This window comes from Mesocricetus auratus, unplaced genomic scaffold (assembly GCF_017639785.1).
Source record: "Mesocricetus auratus isolate SY011 unplaced genomic scaffold, BCM_Maur_2.0 Super-Scaffold_100022, whole genome shotgun sequence".
Lineage (NCBI taxonomy): Eukaryota > Metazoa > Chordata > Mammalia > Rodentia > Cricetidae > Mesocricetus > Mesocricetus auratus.
This window is the reverse complement of record NW_024429203.1, coordinates 4,705,173-4,725,706: the sequence shown is the minus strand read 5'-3', so window position 1 is coordinate 4,725,706 and position 20,534 is coordinate 4,705,173. Positions and strand designations below refer to the sequence as shown.

General features: G+C 38.1%; 1 protein-coding gene across 2 annotated transcripts in view; it reads left to right on the top strand.

Moving 5' to 3' along the window:
• Positions 1-20,534, top strand: part of Dpy19l2 (dpy-19 like 2) — a 101,566-nt gene that overhangs the window by 24,176 nt on the left and 56,856 nt on the right. For both annotated transcript variants that reach the window (XM_040730177.1, XM_005078507.4), the window contains 6 exons: positions 3,460-3,517; positions 6,912-7,003; positions 9,159-9,258; positions 15,345-15,422; positions 16,379-16,465; positions 17,466-17,525. In XM_040730177.1, the coding sequence (XP_040586111.1) occupies positions 3,460-3,517; positions 6,912-7,003; positions 9,159-9,258; positions 15,345-15,422; positions 16,379-16,465; positions 17,466-17,525 (475 nt within the window). The remainder of the gene's footprint in view (positions 1-3,459; positions 3,518-6,911; positions 7,004-9,158; positions 9,259-15,344; positions 15,423-16,378; positions 16,466-17,465; positions 17,526-20,534) is intronic.

Here is a 20,534-nt window from a genome sequence, read left to right as displayed (position 1 = left end):
TTGGAGTGCAAATGTGCCTAGTCTCAGGTCATGAAGTTACTTATGAATATCATATATTATTACCCCACTCTTCATTGCTCCTCAGGAGGGCAAAATGAGTTAGCTTTTGTCACTGAAAATTAAGGTAAAGTCAGCATCGGTTCTATATAGGAACACTTTGTCACAAACTACAGGTGCAACTACCCTTTCTCTATTTCTTCTTGTTTTGCTTGAATGTCTGGAGACAACTTGTGACTTGGGTTGTTGAGAGAGGGAAGACCATAGAGATAACAACTATACCTGGCTATATCCAGCCAAGAAGCCTTGCACTGATGAAACAGTGCCAGCAGATGACTTGTTTTCCATTTTTGTTGAGTGATATAATATATATCCACATTGCTTAACTACTTTGTTAGATGGTTTTGTTTTCTTTCAGTGAAATATATTCCCAAGCCATTATCTTTCTTTACAGTGTTATTCTTGAATCACATAAAATTAGAAGTGAACAAAAAACACTGAACTTAGGGTCTAGGGACAGTATCTCAGCAAGTGTCCTCCTCTATTGTGCTTCGCCTTATATTTTCAGACAGGATCTCTCACTGAACCTGGCGATCACTTAATGGGTAGATATTCTGGCCGATGAGCATCCTTGATCCTCCCTGTCTCTACCTCTCAGTGTTGGTCTTATCAGCTTTTTATGTAGATACTAGGGATCCAAATTCATGCACTCAAGTGGTGCTTTTGGGATGACTAGATTTGGAGTCATAAAATTAGATCTCTTGATATTCCCCTAAACAAAAATCAACTTAAATTCTCAAAGAAAAACCTTAATATAAATCCTTGAGATTTCTGGTACAGGAAAACACTAACAGATACAGACATAAGCAAGGACTTTCTTAGTGGAGTTCTAGTAGCTCAGGGAATAATTGCTAGTATGTCCTGTCACTACCATAATGCAACTGATCTAGTCTTGGAAGTTAAGCAGGGCTGGGCCTGGTTAATACACGATTGGGAGAAAATAATTGCAAGAATCAACAAATTGGATTGTATGAAATTGAAAAGCTTTTGCATGTAAAAGGCAATAATTTGCATAATTAAGACTCAGACCACATAATGAGAGAACAATTCAGAAAGACTCAAGGTCAACACATCATTGAAATACCTGTAAATCCATCTTTATTGCTGCACTAATTACAACATGCAGAAATAGTAAACAGCCTAATTATCTGTCAACAGATCAACTGATAAAGAAAATGTGGTATATATACCCAATAGAATATTTTGAGCCCCCAAAAAGAAAGAAAAAAATGACATTTGCAGGAAAATGATGCATATGAAAATCATTAGTTTAAGTCAAATAAGTCAAACTCAGAAAAAATGTTTCACACGAGGAACCTAGATTTCAATAAAAGTATGTGTGTGTACATGTGTGCATGCAGGTGTGCATGCCTGCTCATAAGCCATGAAACTGGAAAGGGAATCTTGAGAGAGGATGAATAGAAAGAGAAAGTGCAGAGCACACGTGACAAGCAAGTGAAGGGGCCGGAGAGATGGATCAGAAGACCACACTGGGAAGTCCGCAACCACTGCTGCCCGAGTTCCAGAGGCTCCGATGCTGTCTTCTGGCCTCTAAAGGCACCAGCACCCATGTAAAGCACATACAGACAAGCAGAAGTGGGAATGACTAGGAAAGGAAAGAGGACCAATGGAAGGGGAGAAAGTTTAGGAGCAGTGTAGGGGAGAGCACAGCTTAACGACACATTTGTAGGAATACTCCGTGACGAAACTCATTTGTTTGTATGCTAACCTAAATAAACTCTAAAAGTAACAAAGGAGGTGTGGTACACATATACAGTGGGCTTTGTTCAGCTTTAAATAAAAACAAAATTATTTCACCTGAAAGAAAATGTATGGAACTGGAGAGTATCCTAATTAAGTAAAATAAACTAAGAAAGACAAATGACATATTTTCTTTTATATGTAGAGCTAATCCAGATTTAAATATATACGCTGAGTCATGACATTAGAAGGAATACTATTACTGGGAGGTGGGGATAATGGGTATGAAAGTAGGGAACAAGAGTAAGTAATGGACTGGGTGGTTCAGTGGTTAAGAGAATTTGGTGTCCTTGCAGACAACCAGTGTTCAGATTCCAGCATCCACATGGCACGTCACAACCATCTGTAATCCCAGTTCTAGCGGGTATGACATCCTCTTCTGTCCTCCTTTGGCATGTCTATGGTGCACATATATACATACATGCGGGAAAACACTCATATACATAAAGTAGAAATGATTAAATGTAATGGGGAGTAAGGAAAGCATGCATAATGTGATTCTCTGAACCTAGATTTTTTTTGGGATATAATAGTTCATATACTGTAGGTTAGACATTAACTACATATATTTTATGTATGGTGTGTGTGTGTGTGTGTGTGTGTGTGTGTGTGTGTGTGTGTGTATGAGAGATTGAGAGATGAAAGCAGAAGGCAGACCAAAAAGAATGAAAAGTGGAAAAGGAACAAAAGAATATAATGGACTGAATATGGGCAAAGTAAAATCATATGTACATACATGTATGTACATATACATATATGTGTGTGTGAAAATGTTATAATGAAACAATTTTATGTTACATGCTACCTAAAGTTTCTAAAAGAAAACCGAAATGAACTGGCATGCTTCCCTTCTGATGAATGTAAGGAAATTCACAATGCCTTATGACATACTTTTACACTTCTCACACCTCTTCCTTAGTTTATTATCGTACTACCTCTGCACAGTGGTCAGGGCTATTACCACAGCTTGCTGTTTGTATTATTTTTTCATTTCATTCCTGCCTGCTTTTATTCCACCACTATTTATTGTACTCTAAGCTGAACCAACAGTGATGAGTAAGCACATGTAGACACTGCTGGCTCGGTGTTTATAACACAGAGGTCTGGAATGTGGGCCACAGATGAACATGTAACAAGACAGGAAACACTACACAACACGGATGTGAATGTCTGTGATGATTATTAGGCACCATAGGTCTGATGTGTAGAGTCTACAATGTGGCTCCTGTCAGAGTATTTGCAGTCAATCAAACAGTTATGAGTTACTGCCAAGTGAAACTGTTAGTCTTTTGGCTTTAATCCCTCAGTCACTTAAGTCTAATTTCAAAGGACAAAACTTGGCTCCATTTACATCAACTACAGAATACTATACAGACTAAAGTGCTGGGCTGTGTGTGTAAAATTATTTTATGTTCATGCTTTATTTATAAAATATTTTTTATTTAATTGTAAAGTTGAGATTGTATCATAGCTGCACCTTGTGTCTTTATACTGTCAGGATTAAAACACCAATTTCATAGGCATTTGGGATATGTTTGTGACCTCATTGCTTAGTTATTCATGTTTTAAGCATAGAAATTATATCTTAATTCTGAGATAATTTTGTGGAAGGAACTAAAAAGTACTTTATTCTTTTTACAGTGGGAGTCAGCTAGGAGGTCTGATTACAGTAGTGTGCTACTTTTTCAATCATGGAGAGGTTTGTTTTCTATTCAATTTTTTAAAAACATAGAGTGGCTTGTATGAACATGGAAATATAATTACTAAACTACTATAATTACATTGTGTTGTGACCATGAGATTTTTTTGCTTTCCATTATTTATTTTGTGTTTTCATTTAAAGTTTTTTATTCATTTTACATACCAACCACAGTACCCCCTCCCTCCCTTCAACCTCCATCTTGATATCTTAAAGTACTTTGTATTGTAAATTGATATGATAATTATATTAAGCTAAAATTACAAATCAGCAAAATTTAAAATATTCAATCTATCAACATTTTGGTGCTTATTTACTTGTGTTTTGTAGTAAATGACAGCTTGGCACTCCCTGAATCAGGCACTTTATGCATGCAATTCACTACTATTAAACCTCTGGTAGGCAGGTGTTACCTTCATCATGCAGGTTTCAAGAGTTACATTTGTAAGGACTCAGGCATTACGCTGGCCTGCCCCTGTCACCTGGCAGAATGCACACAGGTCAGCCCAGGGTTCCATGATTTCATAGTCTGCACGCAGATGCAAAGGACCTTTTAAAAGACAGAGCTCCCCCCCCCCCCCGCCCCCGCCCCGCCCACTTATGGCTCTCTTCCTGCTCTCCTTCTGTTCCCCTGGCACAGACAGGACTTTTCCTGTCTCCCTCTTTTCTGTCCTCTCTCTCTGTCTCTTTACCTCTTTTATCTTTCTTTCCCCATCCCTCCCCTTTCTAATAAAACTTCTCGCTTCAGCTCTGTCTGCCTAGCATGCTCCCCCCCCCCCAGTCACCGTGGCCTGCATGGAATCCTGGCATGGAATCCAGTCAAGGTCCCCTCCAGCTTTATCATAACAACATTACTTAACCAAGATTGCGTGGTGAAGCTGGGCTACCTGTTTTGTGTTGGTCTGGTGCTAAAACCTCACTTTCCTCTCTTTCTGAAATATGAACCTACTCTTTTCTTCTTTTGGCTTTTTCAGAGAGGGTCTGACTGTGTCTTCTAGGCTGACTTCAAAACTTCTGAGTCTCCTGCCTCAGCCTCCTAAGTGCTAGAATTGTGCTGCCTGCACACTGTGTCAGGCTTTGAAAGTTCTTTTTTTGAATGGTAAGAACACTTAGCATGACATTTACCATCTTAATAGATTTTTGATGCTACAATACAGTATTCTAAAAGACTTCTTGTGTGTGTGTGTGTGTGTGTGTGTGTGTGTGTGTGTGTGTGTGTGTGTATGACTGTGCTTGTGGAGTCCAGAAAAAAAGTGTCATATGTGATGGAGCTGGAATTTCAGGCAGTTGTGAGTACTAAGAACTGAACACCAGTCCTCCTACCTTCAGATCCAACTGTTCAGCCTCCAAATTAAACAAAATGTTGCAAGGCAGATCTCCAGAACTTGTTCATCTCACATGATTGAATTCTTTGTCGTTGCCCTTTCTGTGATTAACATGGTGCTGGCCTGACAACGAGCACCCAGTTCATTCAGGAGCTGCCCCCACCCCTTTGCTGCTCCTGCTGAATGCTCCTTCCTCCCCACCCCTCTGCTGCTCCTGCTGAATGCTCCTTCCTCCCCACCCCTTTGCTGCTCCTGCTGAATGCTCCTTCCTCCCCACCCCTTTGCTGCTCCTGCTGAATGCTCCTTCCTCCCCACCCCTCTGCTGCTCCTGCTGAATGCTCCTTCCTCCCCACCCCTTTGCTGCTCCTGCTGAATGCTCCTTCCTCCCCACCCCTTTGCTGCTCCTGCTGAATGCTCCTTCCTCCCCACCCCTTTGCTGCTCCTGCTGAATGCTCCTTCCTCCCCACCCCTTTGCTGCTCCTGCTGAATGCTCCTTCCTCCCCACCCCTTTGCTGCTCCTGCTGAATGCTCCTTCCTCCCCACCCCTTTGCTGCTCCTGCTGAATTCTCCTTCCTTTTCTGAAGCCAAATAATGAATTCCAAACAGAATTCACTTAGTAAGTCATCCCAAACATAGTAGGGTCAAACGCACTTGTTCAAATATTTGTGATATGATGAATTTATTGTGATTATGTTCCATGTTCTTGACTATGTATTAGATGTATTAGATGTTGAATGCATGGTAAGAAAAGAGAATCTGACTATTAATGTTTGAAATCAAATGCGCTTATGTGACCCAGGTTACATGCAAGTTATGTCTTTATCTTTTGGAATAGTGGACCAATTTAAAAATCAGTTAGATAAAGGAATAAACAAAGTCACACATAAAATGCTTTAAATATATGACATTCAGTGAAAACAATGCCTTGTCAATCAACCATCTGTTGGCACAAAGAAAAGCATTTTATTTGGGCATGCCAGGCTTTGGTGGACTGAGCTTGGATTTGGAATACAAACCATCACTTTTTTCAAGGTTTACAAGTTTAGTTTCTTAAACAAGTTACAACTTTCTGAGACTAAAGTAATCAGACTCTTACCAGGTGATTAAAACCTAAACTCTGTAAGTTTAGGGTTTCTGATAGAAAAATGTATGCAGGGAATGTTGATCCATGTGTCTAAAGACAGTCTAAATATGTATATATATATATATATATATATATATATATATATATATACAAGTTTCATATTTCACTGTGTTCATTCCTAGCAGTTCCCAGTACTTTAAATTGATTTACAAATTTAACTCGTGTAAGGCGTATTTTTTTAATTTTTTAATTTTAATTTTAAATAGCTTGTTTTACATGTCAATCCCAGTTCCCTCTTCCTCCCCTCCTCCCGCACTCCCCTTTCCCCCCCACCCTCCACCCTATTGCCAATTCCTTCCACATAGGGGATATCTAGAGTCTGTCATTTCACTCAGGGTAGGGTCCAGGCACTTCCCTAAGAGTCCAGGCTAAGAGAGCATCCCTCTTTGTGCTATGGGCACACGATGACTGTTTGTATTCCAGGGATAGACACTGATCCACTGCTCAGGGCCCCATAGTTTGCCCAGGCCTCCTCACTGACACTCACATTCGGGGGAGGGGGGATGTAAGGTGTATTTGATTAATTCAAAGTCTTGATATTTGCATATGCCCCATGTTTTTGGTTAAGATGGTTTCCTAGCCAGATCATGTATCTGAAAGCTCCAAATGGCAGGCTTAGGCCTGCAGGGCTGTGGTGAACTCTGGGCCAGTTGTCCTCATAACACCCGTTCTTCTGTAGTTTTTGGTTCTTTGGCTAAATTGTGTGTGATTTGATATAGTTTTTCCATGTTTCTGAGTTTTACAATTAATAGTGCTTCTGTTAATGACCATGAGAGAGAATGTCAGGACAAGAAGCTATCCCAGATAGTGAGAAATAGGATCTAATGAGCCTAGTATTAAAACTCTAAAAGTAAGCTAATCTTCGAGTTTAAGTGAGTAGTATTCACTTTAATGGAAAATAATGCAAACTGTTTTATGATTTCAGGCCACCCGTGTGATGTGGACACCGCCTCTCCGGGAAAGCTTTTCATATCCATTTCTTGTACTTCAGATGTATGTTTTAACTACTATCCTCAGGTAATTTCAATCATAAAACAAGGATAAATAAATTATTTTTTAAAAATTGCTTTAACCTAAGTCATAATTATCAAATTTAAGCTATGTTTTACAACTTTTTAAAAAGTGAATTAAGTAATAAAATAAATTTGTAAACTTTCTAACATTGAAAATGTTAGCCTGCAGGTTCTAGGTTTAAAAGAAAGATTTATTTAGTTTTCTTTTGTATGAATAAGTATTTTGCCTACGTGTGTGCACATTTATTTTATACATGCCTGGTGCCCACAGAGGCCAGAAGAGTGTGTCAGATACCCTGGAAATAGAGCTACAGATGACTTGAGTCACCATGTGAGTGCTGGAAATTGAAACTTGTTCCTCTGCAAAAGCCATGTGTCCAGCCCCATTCAGAGGTTTTTGAGAAACAAGGAGGTACTTTCTCAAAGTTAACATACTTCAGCTTTTTGTTTCCCAAACTGTGTCTTTGAAAGAAGATTATCATAGTGCCATGATAGGGTTTTCCATTTGTGAATGGATTTGGGAGGTTGTGAATTTTGTAGTCTCAAAGAGTGTATACACACACACACACACACACACACATACACACACAGATGGGTATATGAATGTTGTACACACTTGTAATATATATAATCAATTTCTGAATGATATTTCTAATAGTTCAGCTAGTTTCAAATTAATTGTCTTGGATATGCTCTTGTGTGAATTAAGTTTTAAGCATTATGGAAATATAGGAGGTCCAAGAAATAAAAAGAGTAGATTACCATAAATAACTTTGTTATATGAATACATTTCACAGAATGTTGGTGACATTTGTCACTGAATGAGATCAGGATTATGTCCTCTAAACTCACAGGGACTAACCATACTCAGTTTACTTAGCTCTGGAAGGTTCTACCTTATATGAAAATCTTTACTGCTTTCCCTGCTTCCTTCCCTTTTCTTTCTAAAATTGTACATCATGTATTTAAAAGTACTAATAGAAGCAGGAATTGTGCAAAATTTAAATCTTTAGCAATGGAATACTGAGCACAAGAAAACGATTAAGGCACACATTTGTTATTGACTGAATAGAGGTGGCCTGTGCACCCTGAGCTGCTTGCAGAAATTGAGAACAGGCTGCTTCCTGGTGTGTCATTAATTAAAGGTTGACTATGACTTAGAGAATCTGTCTGAGTTCAAGTTTCAAGGTTTATTCCTTAAATTGTGCACTTAGAAATACTATAGAGAAAGATGCTACCCTCTGTCTTCACAGGAGATGATGTTTGCTCATTTGCAATAATATTAGCTGACTAATTGGTGGGTAGGCAGAATCAGTCATACAGTGAAATGTGCTGGTCAGGACATTTTAAGATCATGACCTTGAAAGAATGGACTCTACTTAACAAAAACCAATTTTTTTCTGAATAAATACAAGAATATCAAATGCTTAGGTGGTCTTTGTGCTTTGTTTGGGACATGGGGCTTGAAAATAAGGATCCCTCCCACCCCAGGTTGTGCAAAAACGTGACACTGCAACCACAGAGCTGGATTGTTCTTTGCACAGATGTTTGCATTCACTTTTTCATACTCCAAGAGAAGCTACACTTTCTTTGGTGAAAGGTGTTGGTTCCCAAAGTCGCACTGTTGCAGAATACAAAATTTGAATGCCACCTGCAGCAGTTGGACTCTTCTCGGCCTGTTTCAGAACTCCCTTGGAGTTCCCCACAAGTGCTGGTGCATTCCTTGGCAGCACATGTGATTTCCCTCACTATTTCTGAGTCACGTGAGTGAGCAGGTGTGGAAAGGACTTCTCTGTATACTGAGGGACACCCTGAGAAGCACAGGATCAGTGTCATGTCCTGTTTCCTGAGCTTTGCCTGGAGGATTAACATTGAATGTGTTTTTGTAAGGAACTAAAGTTGTATTTAAATAATTTAATTTATTGAAAGAATTTGTACGATACTCTTTCTAAATATGTTTTTGTTTTATTTAAGCATTTTTATTGTTCAAGCTTTATAAATAATTTTAGTAAGCTGATTTCCAAAATTATATTTTGTTGTGTTATATGAAAGGTAAGGAGATCAGTTAGGTTTTTTATGTTTAACAAGGACTCATTTTTTTTCTGAGTTACTGGCTGTCATTGCAGCAGAACTTACTTGTGTTGCTTCTCTCCATAAAGGACCTCCACCAATCACAAGAAACAATACATGGCGCTCTGTTTCTCCAATGTTGCTTTTATGCTTCCTTGGCAGTTTGCTCAGTTTATACTTTTTACGCAGGTAAGATGGTTTAAACTAATTCAAGCTGAATGTATATGTGCATGGTTGTTCCAGTGGAGGGTTTAGAATGCTTGTTTCATTTTATTTTTGGGGGTAAGCTTCAAATTCACTCTACCACCCAAGTTGGTCATGAACTTGTGATATTCCTACCTTTACTTCTCAAGTGCAGGGGTAACAGAGGCAACTATCATACCTAGCTGATTTCATTTGTACTTTCTTTTTTATTTGAATTAGAAACAAACTTACTTCACATGTCAATCCAAGCTCCATCCCCTCTTCCTTTGTCCCCCCCATCCAATTCACACTCCATTCTCCAGGGAGGGTGAGGCCCTTCATGGGGGATCTCCAAAGTCTGTCATATCATCCGGGGCAGGGCCTAGGCCCTCCCCATGTATCCAATAAATCTTAAGTTCAACAAATCCCTTAAACAAAATATCCAGGAAATATGGGACACCATGAAAAGGCCAAATCTAAGAATAATAGGGATAGAAGGTGAAGAAACCCAACTCAAAGGTGCAGAAAACATATTCAACAAAATCATACAAGAAAACTTTCCAACCTAAAGAAAGACATGCCAATCAAAGTAGAAGAAGACTACAAAACACCAAATAGAGTGGACCACAAAAAAGTCCCCTCTCTACATAATAATTTAAACACCAAACATACAGAATAAAGAAAGAATATTAAGAACAGCAAAGGAAAAAGGTCAAGTAACATATAAAGACAAACCTATCAGAATCACACCTGGTTTCTCCATGGAAAATCTAAAAGACAGAAGGTCCTGGATAGATGTTCTACCTGCACTACCATTCCTGGGTCAAGGAAGAAAGAAAGAAATTAAAGACTTCCTAGAATTCAATGAAAATGAAGACAAACATACCCAAACATATGGGGCACTTTGAAAGCAGTACTAAGAGGAAAGTTCATAGCACTAAGTGCCCATATGAAGAAACTGGAGAATAGTCACACTAGAGAATTAACAGCACAACTGAAAGCTCTAGAATAAAAAGAAGCAAACTCACCCAGAAGGAGTAGACACCAGTAAATAATCAAATTGAGGGCTGAAATCAAAGTTGAAACAAAACAGTACAAAGAATCAATGAAACAAAGAGTTGGTTCTTTGAGAAAAATAAACATGATACACAAATCTTTATCCAAACTAACCAAAAGGCAGAGGGAGCATGTAAATTAACAAAGTCAGGTATGAAAAGGGTGACTTAACAACTGATACTGAGGAAATCCAAAGAATCTGAAGATCATACTTTGAAAACCTGTATTCCACAAAACTGGAAAACTTGAAGGAAATGGACAATTTTCTGAATAGATATCACTTACCAATATTAAATCAAGAACAAATAAGCAATTTAAACAGACATATAACCCCCCGATGAAATAGAAAGAGTCATCAAAAGTTTCCCAACCAAAAAAAGCCCAGGCTACCAGAAATTCAAAGAATAGCTTATACCAATTCTCCTCAAAGTGTTCCACAAAATAGAAACAGGAGGTTCATTGCCAAACGCTTTTTACCAGGCTACAATTACCTTGGTACTCAAGCCACACAAAGACACAACTAAGAAAGAGAACTACAGACAAGTATCGCTCATGAAAATTGATGCAAAAATACTCAATAAAATACTGGCAAGTTGGATCCAAGAACACATAGGAAAAATTATCCACCATGATTAAGTAGGCAGGGATGTTCAACAATCCATCAATGTAATCCACTATACAAACAAACTAAAAAAGAAAAACCACATGATCATTGCACTAGATGCTAAAAAAGCCTTTGACAAAATCCAACACCCCTTCATGATATAGGTCCTGGAGAGATCAGGGATAACAGGAACATACCTGAACATAATAAAAGCAATATACAGTAAACCAACAGCAACATCAAACTAAATGGAAAGATACTCAATGTGATTCCTCTAAAATCAGGAACAAGACAAGGCTGTCCATTCTTTCCATATCTCTTCAATATTGTACTTGAAGTTCTAGCTAGAGCAATAAGACAACACAAGGAGATCAAGGGGATACAAGTTGGAAAGGAAGAAGTCAAATTTTCACCATTTACAGATGATATGATAGTTTACATAAGTGACTCAAAAAACTCTACCAGGGAATTCCTACAGCTGATTAACACCTTCAGCAAAGTGGCAAGATAAAAGATTAAATAAAAAAGGTCAGTAGCCCTCATATATACAGATGATAAATAGACTGAGAAAGAAATCAGAGAAACATCACCCTTTACAATAGCCACAAACAATATAAAATATCTTGGGGTAACACTAACCAAACAAGGGAAAGACCTGTATTGCAAGAACTTTGAGTCTTTTAAAGAAAGAAATTAAAGAAGATACCAGAAAATGGAAAGATCTCCCATGCTCTTAGATAGGTAGGATCAACATAGTAAAAATAGCAATCCTGTCAAAAACAATCTACAGATTCAATGCAATCCCCTTCAAAATACAAGCACAATTCTTCACAGACTTGAAAGAACAATTCTCAACATTATATGGAAAAACAAAAGACCTAGGATAGCCAACACAGCCATGTACAATAAAGGAACTTCTGGGGGCATCACCATCCTTGACTTCAAGCTCTATTACAGAGCCATAGTCCTAAAAACAGTTTGCAATTGGTACAAAAATAGACAGGTAGACCAATGGAATCAAATTGAAAACTCTGATATTAACTCACACATGTAAGAACACTTGATTTTTGACAAAGAAGCTAAAATTATACAATGGAAAAAAGAAAGCATCTTCAATAAATTGTGCAGGCATAACTGGATGCTGGCATGTAGAAGACTGCAGATAGAACCATGTCTATTGTCATGCACAAAACTTAAGTCCAAATGGATCAAAGACCTCAACATAAATCCAGTCACACTGAACCTCTTAGAAGAGAAAGTGGGAGGTACCCTTGAACAAACGTAACACCGATATGCACAGATACTGAGATTGACAATTAATAAATGGGGCGTCCTGAAACTGAGAAGCTTCTGTAAGGCAAAGGACACAGTAAACAAGATAAAAAGGCAGCCTACAGAATCGGAAAAGATATTCACTAACCCCACATTTGACAGAGGGCTGATCTCTAAAATTTACAAAGAACTCAAGAAGCAAGTCTCCAAAACCCCAAAGGATCCAATTAAAAAATGGGGTACAGAACTTAATAGAGAATTCTAAATAGAGGAGTCTAAAATGACTGTGAGACACTTAAGAAAGAGCTCAACATCCTTAGCCATTAGTGAAAAGCAAGTCAGAACAACTCTGAGATACCATATTACTCCTGTCAGAATGGCTAAAATCAAAAATAATAACGACAGCTTATGCTGGAGAGGATGTGGAGAGTCGGGAACATTCCTCCACTGATTGTGGTAGTGCCAACTTGTACAGCCACTTTGGAAATCAGCGTGGAGATTCCTCAGGAAAATGGGAATCAGTCTACCACAAGATCCAGCAATTCCACTCTTAGGCATATACCCAAATGATGCACGTTCATACAACATGGACATCTGTTCCACTGTATTCATAGCAGCATTATTTATAATAGCCAGAACCTGGAAGCTATCTAGATGGCCCTCAACTGAAGAGTGGATAGAGAAAATGTGGTACATTTACACAATGGAGTACTACTCAGTGGAATAAAACAATAGAATCTTGAAATTAGCAGGCAAATGGATGGAACTAGAAGAAACCATTCTGAGTGAAGTAACCCAGTCATAAAAGGACAAACATAGTATGTACTCACTCATATATGGATTTTAAACAAGGATTAGGGGTGTGTCAGACTACAATCGCACCACCAGAGAGTCTGGGAAACAGGGAGGACCCTAAGAGAGATATGCATGGTACCCCAGAGAAGAGTAATGGAACAGAATCTCCTGAGTGGACTGGAAGCATGGGGGGAGGGGAAATGGAGCTGGGGAGAATTGAGGGGGAGAAGAGATGGAGAGAGGAGGACATGGGGGAGCAGGAAGGTTGGGTCTGGGGAAGAATAGAGGACAGCAGGATGAGAGATATCATAATAGAGGGAGTCATTATAGGTTTGAGGAGGGATCTGACACTAGTAAGATTTCCAGAGATCTACAAGAATGACACCACATGCCAATCTAAGCAATAGTAATTAGGCTACCTTAAATACCCTTCCTTGATAATGAGATTGATGACTTGCTTGTATGCCATCTTAGAGCGTTCATCCAGTGGCTGATGGAAGCAGAGGCAGACACCCCACAGCTTAACACTGAACTGAACTCCTTGAACCCAGTTGCAGAGAGGGAGGAGTGATGAGCAAAGGGGTCAAGATCAGGCTGGTGAAATCCACAGAAACAGATGACCTGATAAAGGGGGAGCTGATGGACCCCAGACTTATGACTGAGAGGCCTGCATGGGACTGATCCTACCCCCTAAATTTGGGTGTCAGTGAGGAGGCCTCGGCAATCTATGGGGCCTCAGGTAGTAGACCAGTATTTATCCCTGGCTTAGGAATGGACTTTGGCAGATCATTCCACATGGAGGGATGCTCTCTCAGCCTGGACACATGGGGGAGGGCCTAGACCCTGCCCTGGATGACAGACTTGGAATATCCCCCATGGAGGGCCTCACCCTCCCTGGGGAGCAGGGTGGGAATTGAGTGGAGGGTTGGGGGGAGCGGTGGAGGTCCAGGGGAGGAGGGGATGGAGAGGGAGCTTGATTGACATGTGAAGCAAGCTTGTTTCTAATTTAAATAAGAAAAAAAGAAAAAAAGGTTTTGTTTTTAATTTCACCTGAAATCCTGGAGATAGTTATGAAGAGTTGTGAGCATCATATGTGGGTGCTAGAAACTGAACTCCAAACTTCTGGAAGAACAACAGGTTCTCTTAACCATTGATCTATCTTCCCAGCCCCTCTATTATCTTCCTAATGCTAATTACTGTAATGTTTACTTTTAAAAGGTTTCTTTCTTATGACCTTTAGTTGTTTCTTCGAATTTTTAGCCTTACCTATTATGTGCTAGAGTGTATCAAAAATAATTTGTTTGATGATGTCAAGTATGTTTTTTATTGTCCTGAAAGAAGAATATTCTATCATCTCTCTCTCTCTCTCTCTCTCTCTCTCTCTCTCTCTCTCTCTCTCTCAAACTCTATATCTCTAATATATCTATAACTATCTATCATCTATCTATCTGTCAGTCTAGAACCTATATCTATCTATCTATCTATCTATCTATCTGTATTTTATATATAGAAAGAGATAGATACAGATTTATATCTGTATGTCTATACAGGCATTTGAAAAATAGGCAGGAAAAGAAGGTGCAATGGAGTAATTGTGACACACTAAGCACATCTGGCCTTTCATGTAACATTGGCTGATATGTGGTGTAAGAGATTTTTTTATAGATCTACTTCAGGAGTCTTTGTGATAATACCTTTTCTATTACCATGCCTGGTTGGTTTTATGTGTGATTTAGGATTAGCATAAGGCTAAGTTGATGATAATTTTCAGAAAAAAATGAGTTTGATTCCAACAGGCAAAGGCACTAGCAATCTTGAGTTACTGTGACTAAGTGAGATGATCTAAATGTGGATTTTATTCTCTCTCATAGCTTCCTTCTTCTTTGTGGCTCACTTCTAGAGTTAGACCTTCCAGGCCTGAAACCAAAGCCTGGGAATGTAGGAGGCATCTCCTTCTTGGTGTGCCCTCCTCACAGTCTACCTGCTTAGCCTGTTATTTTTCACCTGTCCGACAAGCAGCATGCTTCAGTCATTATTGGAACTGCAATAACTGAAATTACCATAATATGGTCAGAAGTAGAGATTCCCATTATTTTGCGGGGTTTATCTTCTTAGTTCTTAATTGGCTTGCTAATAAGAATAGTAATAATAATAAAAATCCATGTATACCATATACTCATATATTCCTATACTTTTGTATGTTTTCCCAGCTGTTATGTTTCTAGGCTGGAAAGTTGGTTCAAGTCATTTTGCTCCTACCACCAGAAATACAACTGTTCCCTTGTATTTGCTTTATCTATGAATAATGAACTGTGTGTTTTCTACAATTGCTTTTCACTTTTTGGTTTTTGTATTTTCATTTCAGATAGCTTCATTGTTTCCCATGTATGTTGTGGGATACATTGAGCCAAGCAAATTTCAGAAGATCATTTATATCAACATGGTAACATTTTTAATATTTACAAGTCTAATATTAACATATCTCAGTTTGCAAAACATAGCTAATTCTGTTTTAGGGGGTTCTTCTGTTAGTATTCCAGGTGCATGATATTGATGATATCTGAAGGGAATGCTGGGAATGTGCATGCTAGGCTCTGTGTTGTACTGTGCTTTTACTGGCAATCATACTAAAGATGGACTGTCCTCTCCAAAGCTTTTATGTTTTAAAGATGTGTTTATTCTTGTTTTACATATATGAATGTTTGTGAATGCATGTATATGCATTGAATGTGTGCAGTGCCTACAGCCCGATGAAGAGAGCATCAGATCTCCTGGAACTGTACTTAAAGATGGTTGTTAGCTGTCACGTGTGGACTGGGAACTAAACCTGGTCCTAGTCAGTCTTCATTTTTACATTTTAATATTGTCATTAATTTCAAAATGCCTTTTACACCTTGTATTTTTAACACTGTGCAAATGTGAAATTTTGTAACTGAAATTTTATACTATTGCAATTTTTTTCTTAGTTCCCAAATGCATCTTCCTTTAAAACATAAAATGATAATAAAAATCATAAAATGATGCAATGAAACTATAGTGAAAACATATTTATCACTGTCTTATTATGACACTCCATTATTCAAACTATAGAAACCATAGTAGTGCATGGAAAAGAATTTAAATTCTGCTATAAGTAATTTATGATCTTGAATTTTAAAACTTAGATCATAACAGTAGCTTGAATTCCTATTTTTATTTAGACAAACCCATCAATACTATAATCAATGACTTTTATGGAATGATCAAATTATATGGTCTATTTATGTGAAAATATAGTAAAATATAGCATGTATAGTGAATATACACTAATAAAAATGCTGAAGATATAATTATGTAACTTGCCTCCAAAGTATGACTGCATGTAATGACTGTGCATCATTTTTGTTTCCATTTTCTCAGGGTTCTGTTGTCCTATGTTACATTTTGATGTTTGGTAATCCAATGTACTTAAGTTCTTATTATTCCTCATGTTTGCTAGTGACATGGGTAAGTTGCATGTTAAGTTTTATGCAGAAAGTTGCATAGGGTTGAGGGAAAGGGGGGATGTGAATAGTTGTGTTATTATGAAGCAGAATGGATATAGGAAGCAAAGACATTAAAACTCAAGGTCAATCCTCAACTAGTGCACTGCATCTGGGAAAGACCCACTTTTGCTTTACTATTTCTAGTATCTCATTATATTAAAATGAGAAGGAACAGAGAATATTCTCAATTCTGGCTTATGCATATCAGAAGTGTGACTAAAAGTAATAAAATGCATTTATTGAACCATCATTGTAAATATAAGAAATAAAATATGGTATGTTTTCAAGGGAGCCTCAAACGAGCACAGGTCAATCTTAAAAGATTATAACACCAGACCCAACCCCTGATATCTCCTAGTATGGCTATCCTGCCCAAAAGTCGCTAGTGTATGTCCTCATCTGCCCAAACCAGAATAGAAAATTAATAATAGCCAACCTTGCCTGCAAAAGTCTGTGCCTCAGAAGCATTCAAGTAAACAGGGTGTGGCTACAGAGATGAACCCTCAAATTTTTATTGAGAAAAACACTAGAATAAGTGATAGAGGGAAATACAAGGCCTAGTTGGTGTGTAAGGTTGTCCCTACTGATAAGTTGATAATGCGGAAACAGAGGCAGGGTCATGTGCCTGACATTATACAAACTGGCTGAGTGCAGAGTGTAGCTGAATTTCTCAGTGTGGTGCCAGACTGCCTCAGTATTCTTCACACCCCACCTTCTTTCCCCAGGAGTTCTCTTGCAGAGAACAAACCATATAGCTCACTGAGGTAGAAATGTGATTCAAGAGGCAACATCTCAGGACACAAGGCAACTGCCTCTAGCTTCAAGGAAGTTTCTCTTTGTCCAAAAATTGAAAAGTCCATATTAAGGCAGAGATTGCAGAGGTAGTTGAGATGGGAGGGAGTGATTGTATAATATAAATGTTAATTTTCTTTCTTTCATTTTTTTTGATACATGTCTTCTAGGCAATAATGCAAAAGAAGAATAAAATTCAAAGATTGGGATCCTCTGAAATCCAGTTTTGGGTAAGAGTTAATGTTTTTAACAGTTAATGTTTTTAATCTGTCCTATTTCTTAAACTGAGTGAAGAAGTAGGTTTCATTAAATATAGAAAAACCAATGTAGTAAGTCTCTAGGTTCTTTCTGAGGCATTCCTGTACCACATGGTGAAAATGGAGAATGATTTGTCCACCCAGTAGTTGATAGCATGACCCTTTTTATGTGATAGTCTTAATTTAAGAAAAGAGGACGGGTGAAAGGAATTCTCTCCTAAAGGACAGCATGAGTGGGAACTGAGATGAAGCCACAAGAGGCACCAAGTGAACTAAACTGACAAAATAGCTCTGCAAATGTTCTAAAAACTGAATTGTTATTGTAACTAGTATATAAATAGGTCAGGGATTATATAGGTTGAAATGGAGTATTATTATAGGTTAATATGGGGTCAAAATAGGTTTCACAATCTCTACTACCTGATTCAGAATGTACCACGTGCAATAGCTACCACCAATCATAGCAAGAAAGAGAAAAATAGACTTGATTTGAAATAGAAAAGGTGATCATCAAATGTCAGTATTGAAATGAATAGGGTGGTGGTATCTTTGTGAGTTTGTATTTCTTTTTACTAATTATTTTAATTGTGCAGATTCATATGATCCAGTGTGATCATTTGAAGCATGTTTACAGTGTACAGTGATTAGAATAGTTAACTTTTTCAGCTCCTTAACTGTTAATAAAATGTATTCCCTTGTACTAACTAAACATATTTGTGGTATAAAATGTGATATTTCAGTTCCTGTATAGCATTGGTAGGACCTTCAGGATGACTCCTACCTCTCCATCACTTTGTGTTTAGAGCCTTTGCACACCTGTCTTCTAGTTTTCATAAATACACAGAGGTTATCATGAACTATAGGTGTGCATTGGTGTTGTGAACCACTAGTATTTACTCTGGCTAGATTGCCACTCTGGGTTTACAGCCCAAGACAATGGTGTTAGTATATCAGAGGGACACCTGACAGTCTGTTTATGGTGCACTATCTCAATAACTAAGGCATGGAATCAATGTGGGTGCTTATTGGTGAATGAATAGAAAAAGGAAATGATGTGTGCCTATGCACTGTGTAATTTATCAGCTATAAATAAGAATGATATCCTATGGCTTATAGAAAATGCACAAAGCTGGAAGGCATTATTCATAATGAAATAACTCAGGCACAGAAAACATTCTGCATTCTCTTTCCCATGGGTGGATGTTTTACAAACATTGACTGAAATGTATTATAGTGATTACTGCAGGCCCTGAAGGAGGGAGAGCAGAGAGGGAGACTGAACAATGGGCACTGAGATTATTTGATGAAGATTTTAAAATAGCCCTCATAAAAATGCTTCAGTGAACATATTTATATTCGTTAGAAACAAAGACATTATAACATCTCAGGAAATAGGAGCTTTTAGGAAAAAGAACTTCGGAATTATATAATTGAAAAACATAGTAACTGTAAATTTAAAATCTGGTGGATAAGCTCAAGATGAATGATAGTGAGTAAAAGCATCATTGAAGATGGAGTAATAGAAACAACTTGATCTAAATTAGGAACAGACTGGAAACATAACAGTACCTCAGAGATCTGATATATCTCAGATATAAATAATAGACCAAAAATAGGCAGGCTAGAAATGCTTGAAAAGCAATGACTGAAACTTCAATCCGTCAGGCGGTGAATCCTGATTAAGGTAAATCCAATGAAACCAAAGCCAAGAAAAATTATAACAAAATTTTTGAAAATGAAAAGTAGAGAAAGAAATCTTGATATTAGATAGAAAGAAATATCATGTTGTCCTTGCAGAAGGGCAAGACTGAGAAGAATTAGAGCAGATTTCTATCTCCAGCTGTGGAGGGAGGAGGTGGTAGGATTCTTGTCTAGATTTGAAGGAAATGACAGTCAACAATTCTATACCCAGCGATGATGTCTCTTTTAGTTACTTTTCTGTTGCTGTGATGAAATACCACCACAGAGGCAACTTGCAGAAGGAAGACTGTATTTGTACTGAGAGTTCTAGAGCCCATCGTGCTGGCAAGTGTGGCAGCAAGCAGCATGAATGTCAGCAGGAGCAGGAAGGTGAAGGCTCCTATTTCAACCGCAGCACAAAACAGAGACTGTGAACTTTAAGTGATATGAGGCTTTGAATTCTCAAAGCCTTCTCCTAGTGATGAACTCCTCCAATAATTGGCTGTACCTCCTAAAGCTCACCAAACAGCTCCACCACCCAGGGGAACAAGTATTCAAATACATAGGTTAATGAGGACATTCATTACTCATACTGCTATAGTGTCCATTAAGAATGAAAGGGAAATGACGGCATTCTAAGATCAAGGATAACTAACAAAAATTGTTAATAGGAAACAAAGTAGGATTAACTCTAGTTCATAAAACACAAGGAAGGAAATTTTAGAATGGGTTGTGAGTGTAACTCATTGGTGGCCTCTTTGCCTGGCATGCTTGAAGGTTCAGTACCCAGAACCCTAAGACATAAAAGGAGCAAAAATAAAGAAAAAGAAAGAATATCTTAATTCTTTTTACACGTGTATGTGCGTGTACACTCACACATATACGAAAGCTTTTTTATAGTAGTAGGTTTCCATATGACTTTTTCTAAGTCTTTAAAGCTGTTTAGCCCTCCCCGTATTATCCTCTACCCTAGCCTCCCATTTTCCATACCAATTTAACCCCCCTTGTTCTGTTATTCCCCTATAGCACTTTATCCCACTCATACTACCTCTCCTCTCTTGAGAGCACCATCCCTACCCATGTTTCCTCACTAATTTCCAGACCTATAAGGGTATTAACACATATATCTGAAAATTCAAATATACCATCAACAACCAAGAGAAAACATGTAACATTCGTCTTTCTGGCTGTGACTTACCTCATTCAGAATGGTTATTTCTAGCTCTGTCCATTTACCTGTGGATCTCATAATTTCACTTTCTTGAGAGCTTGTTTGGAGGTTCTAGCAGGGGAGTGCAGCTT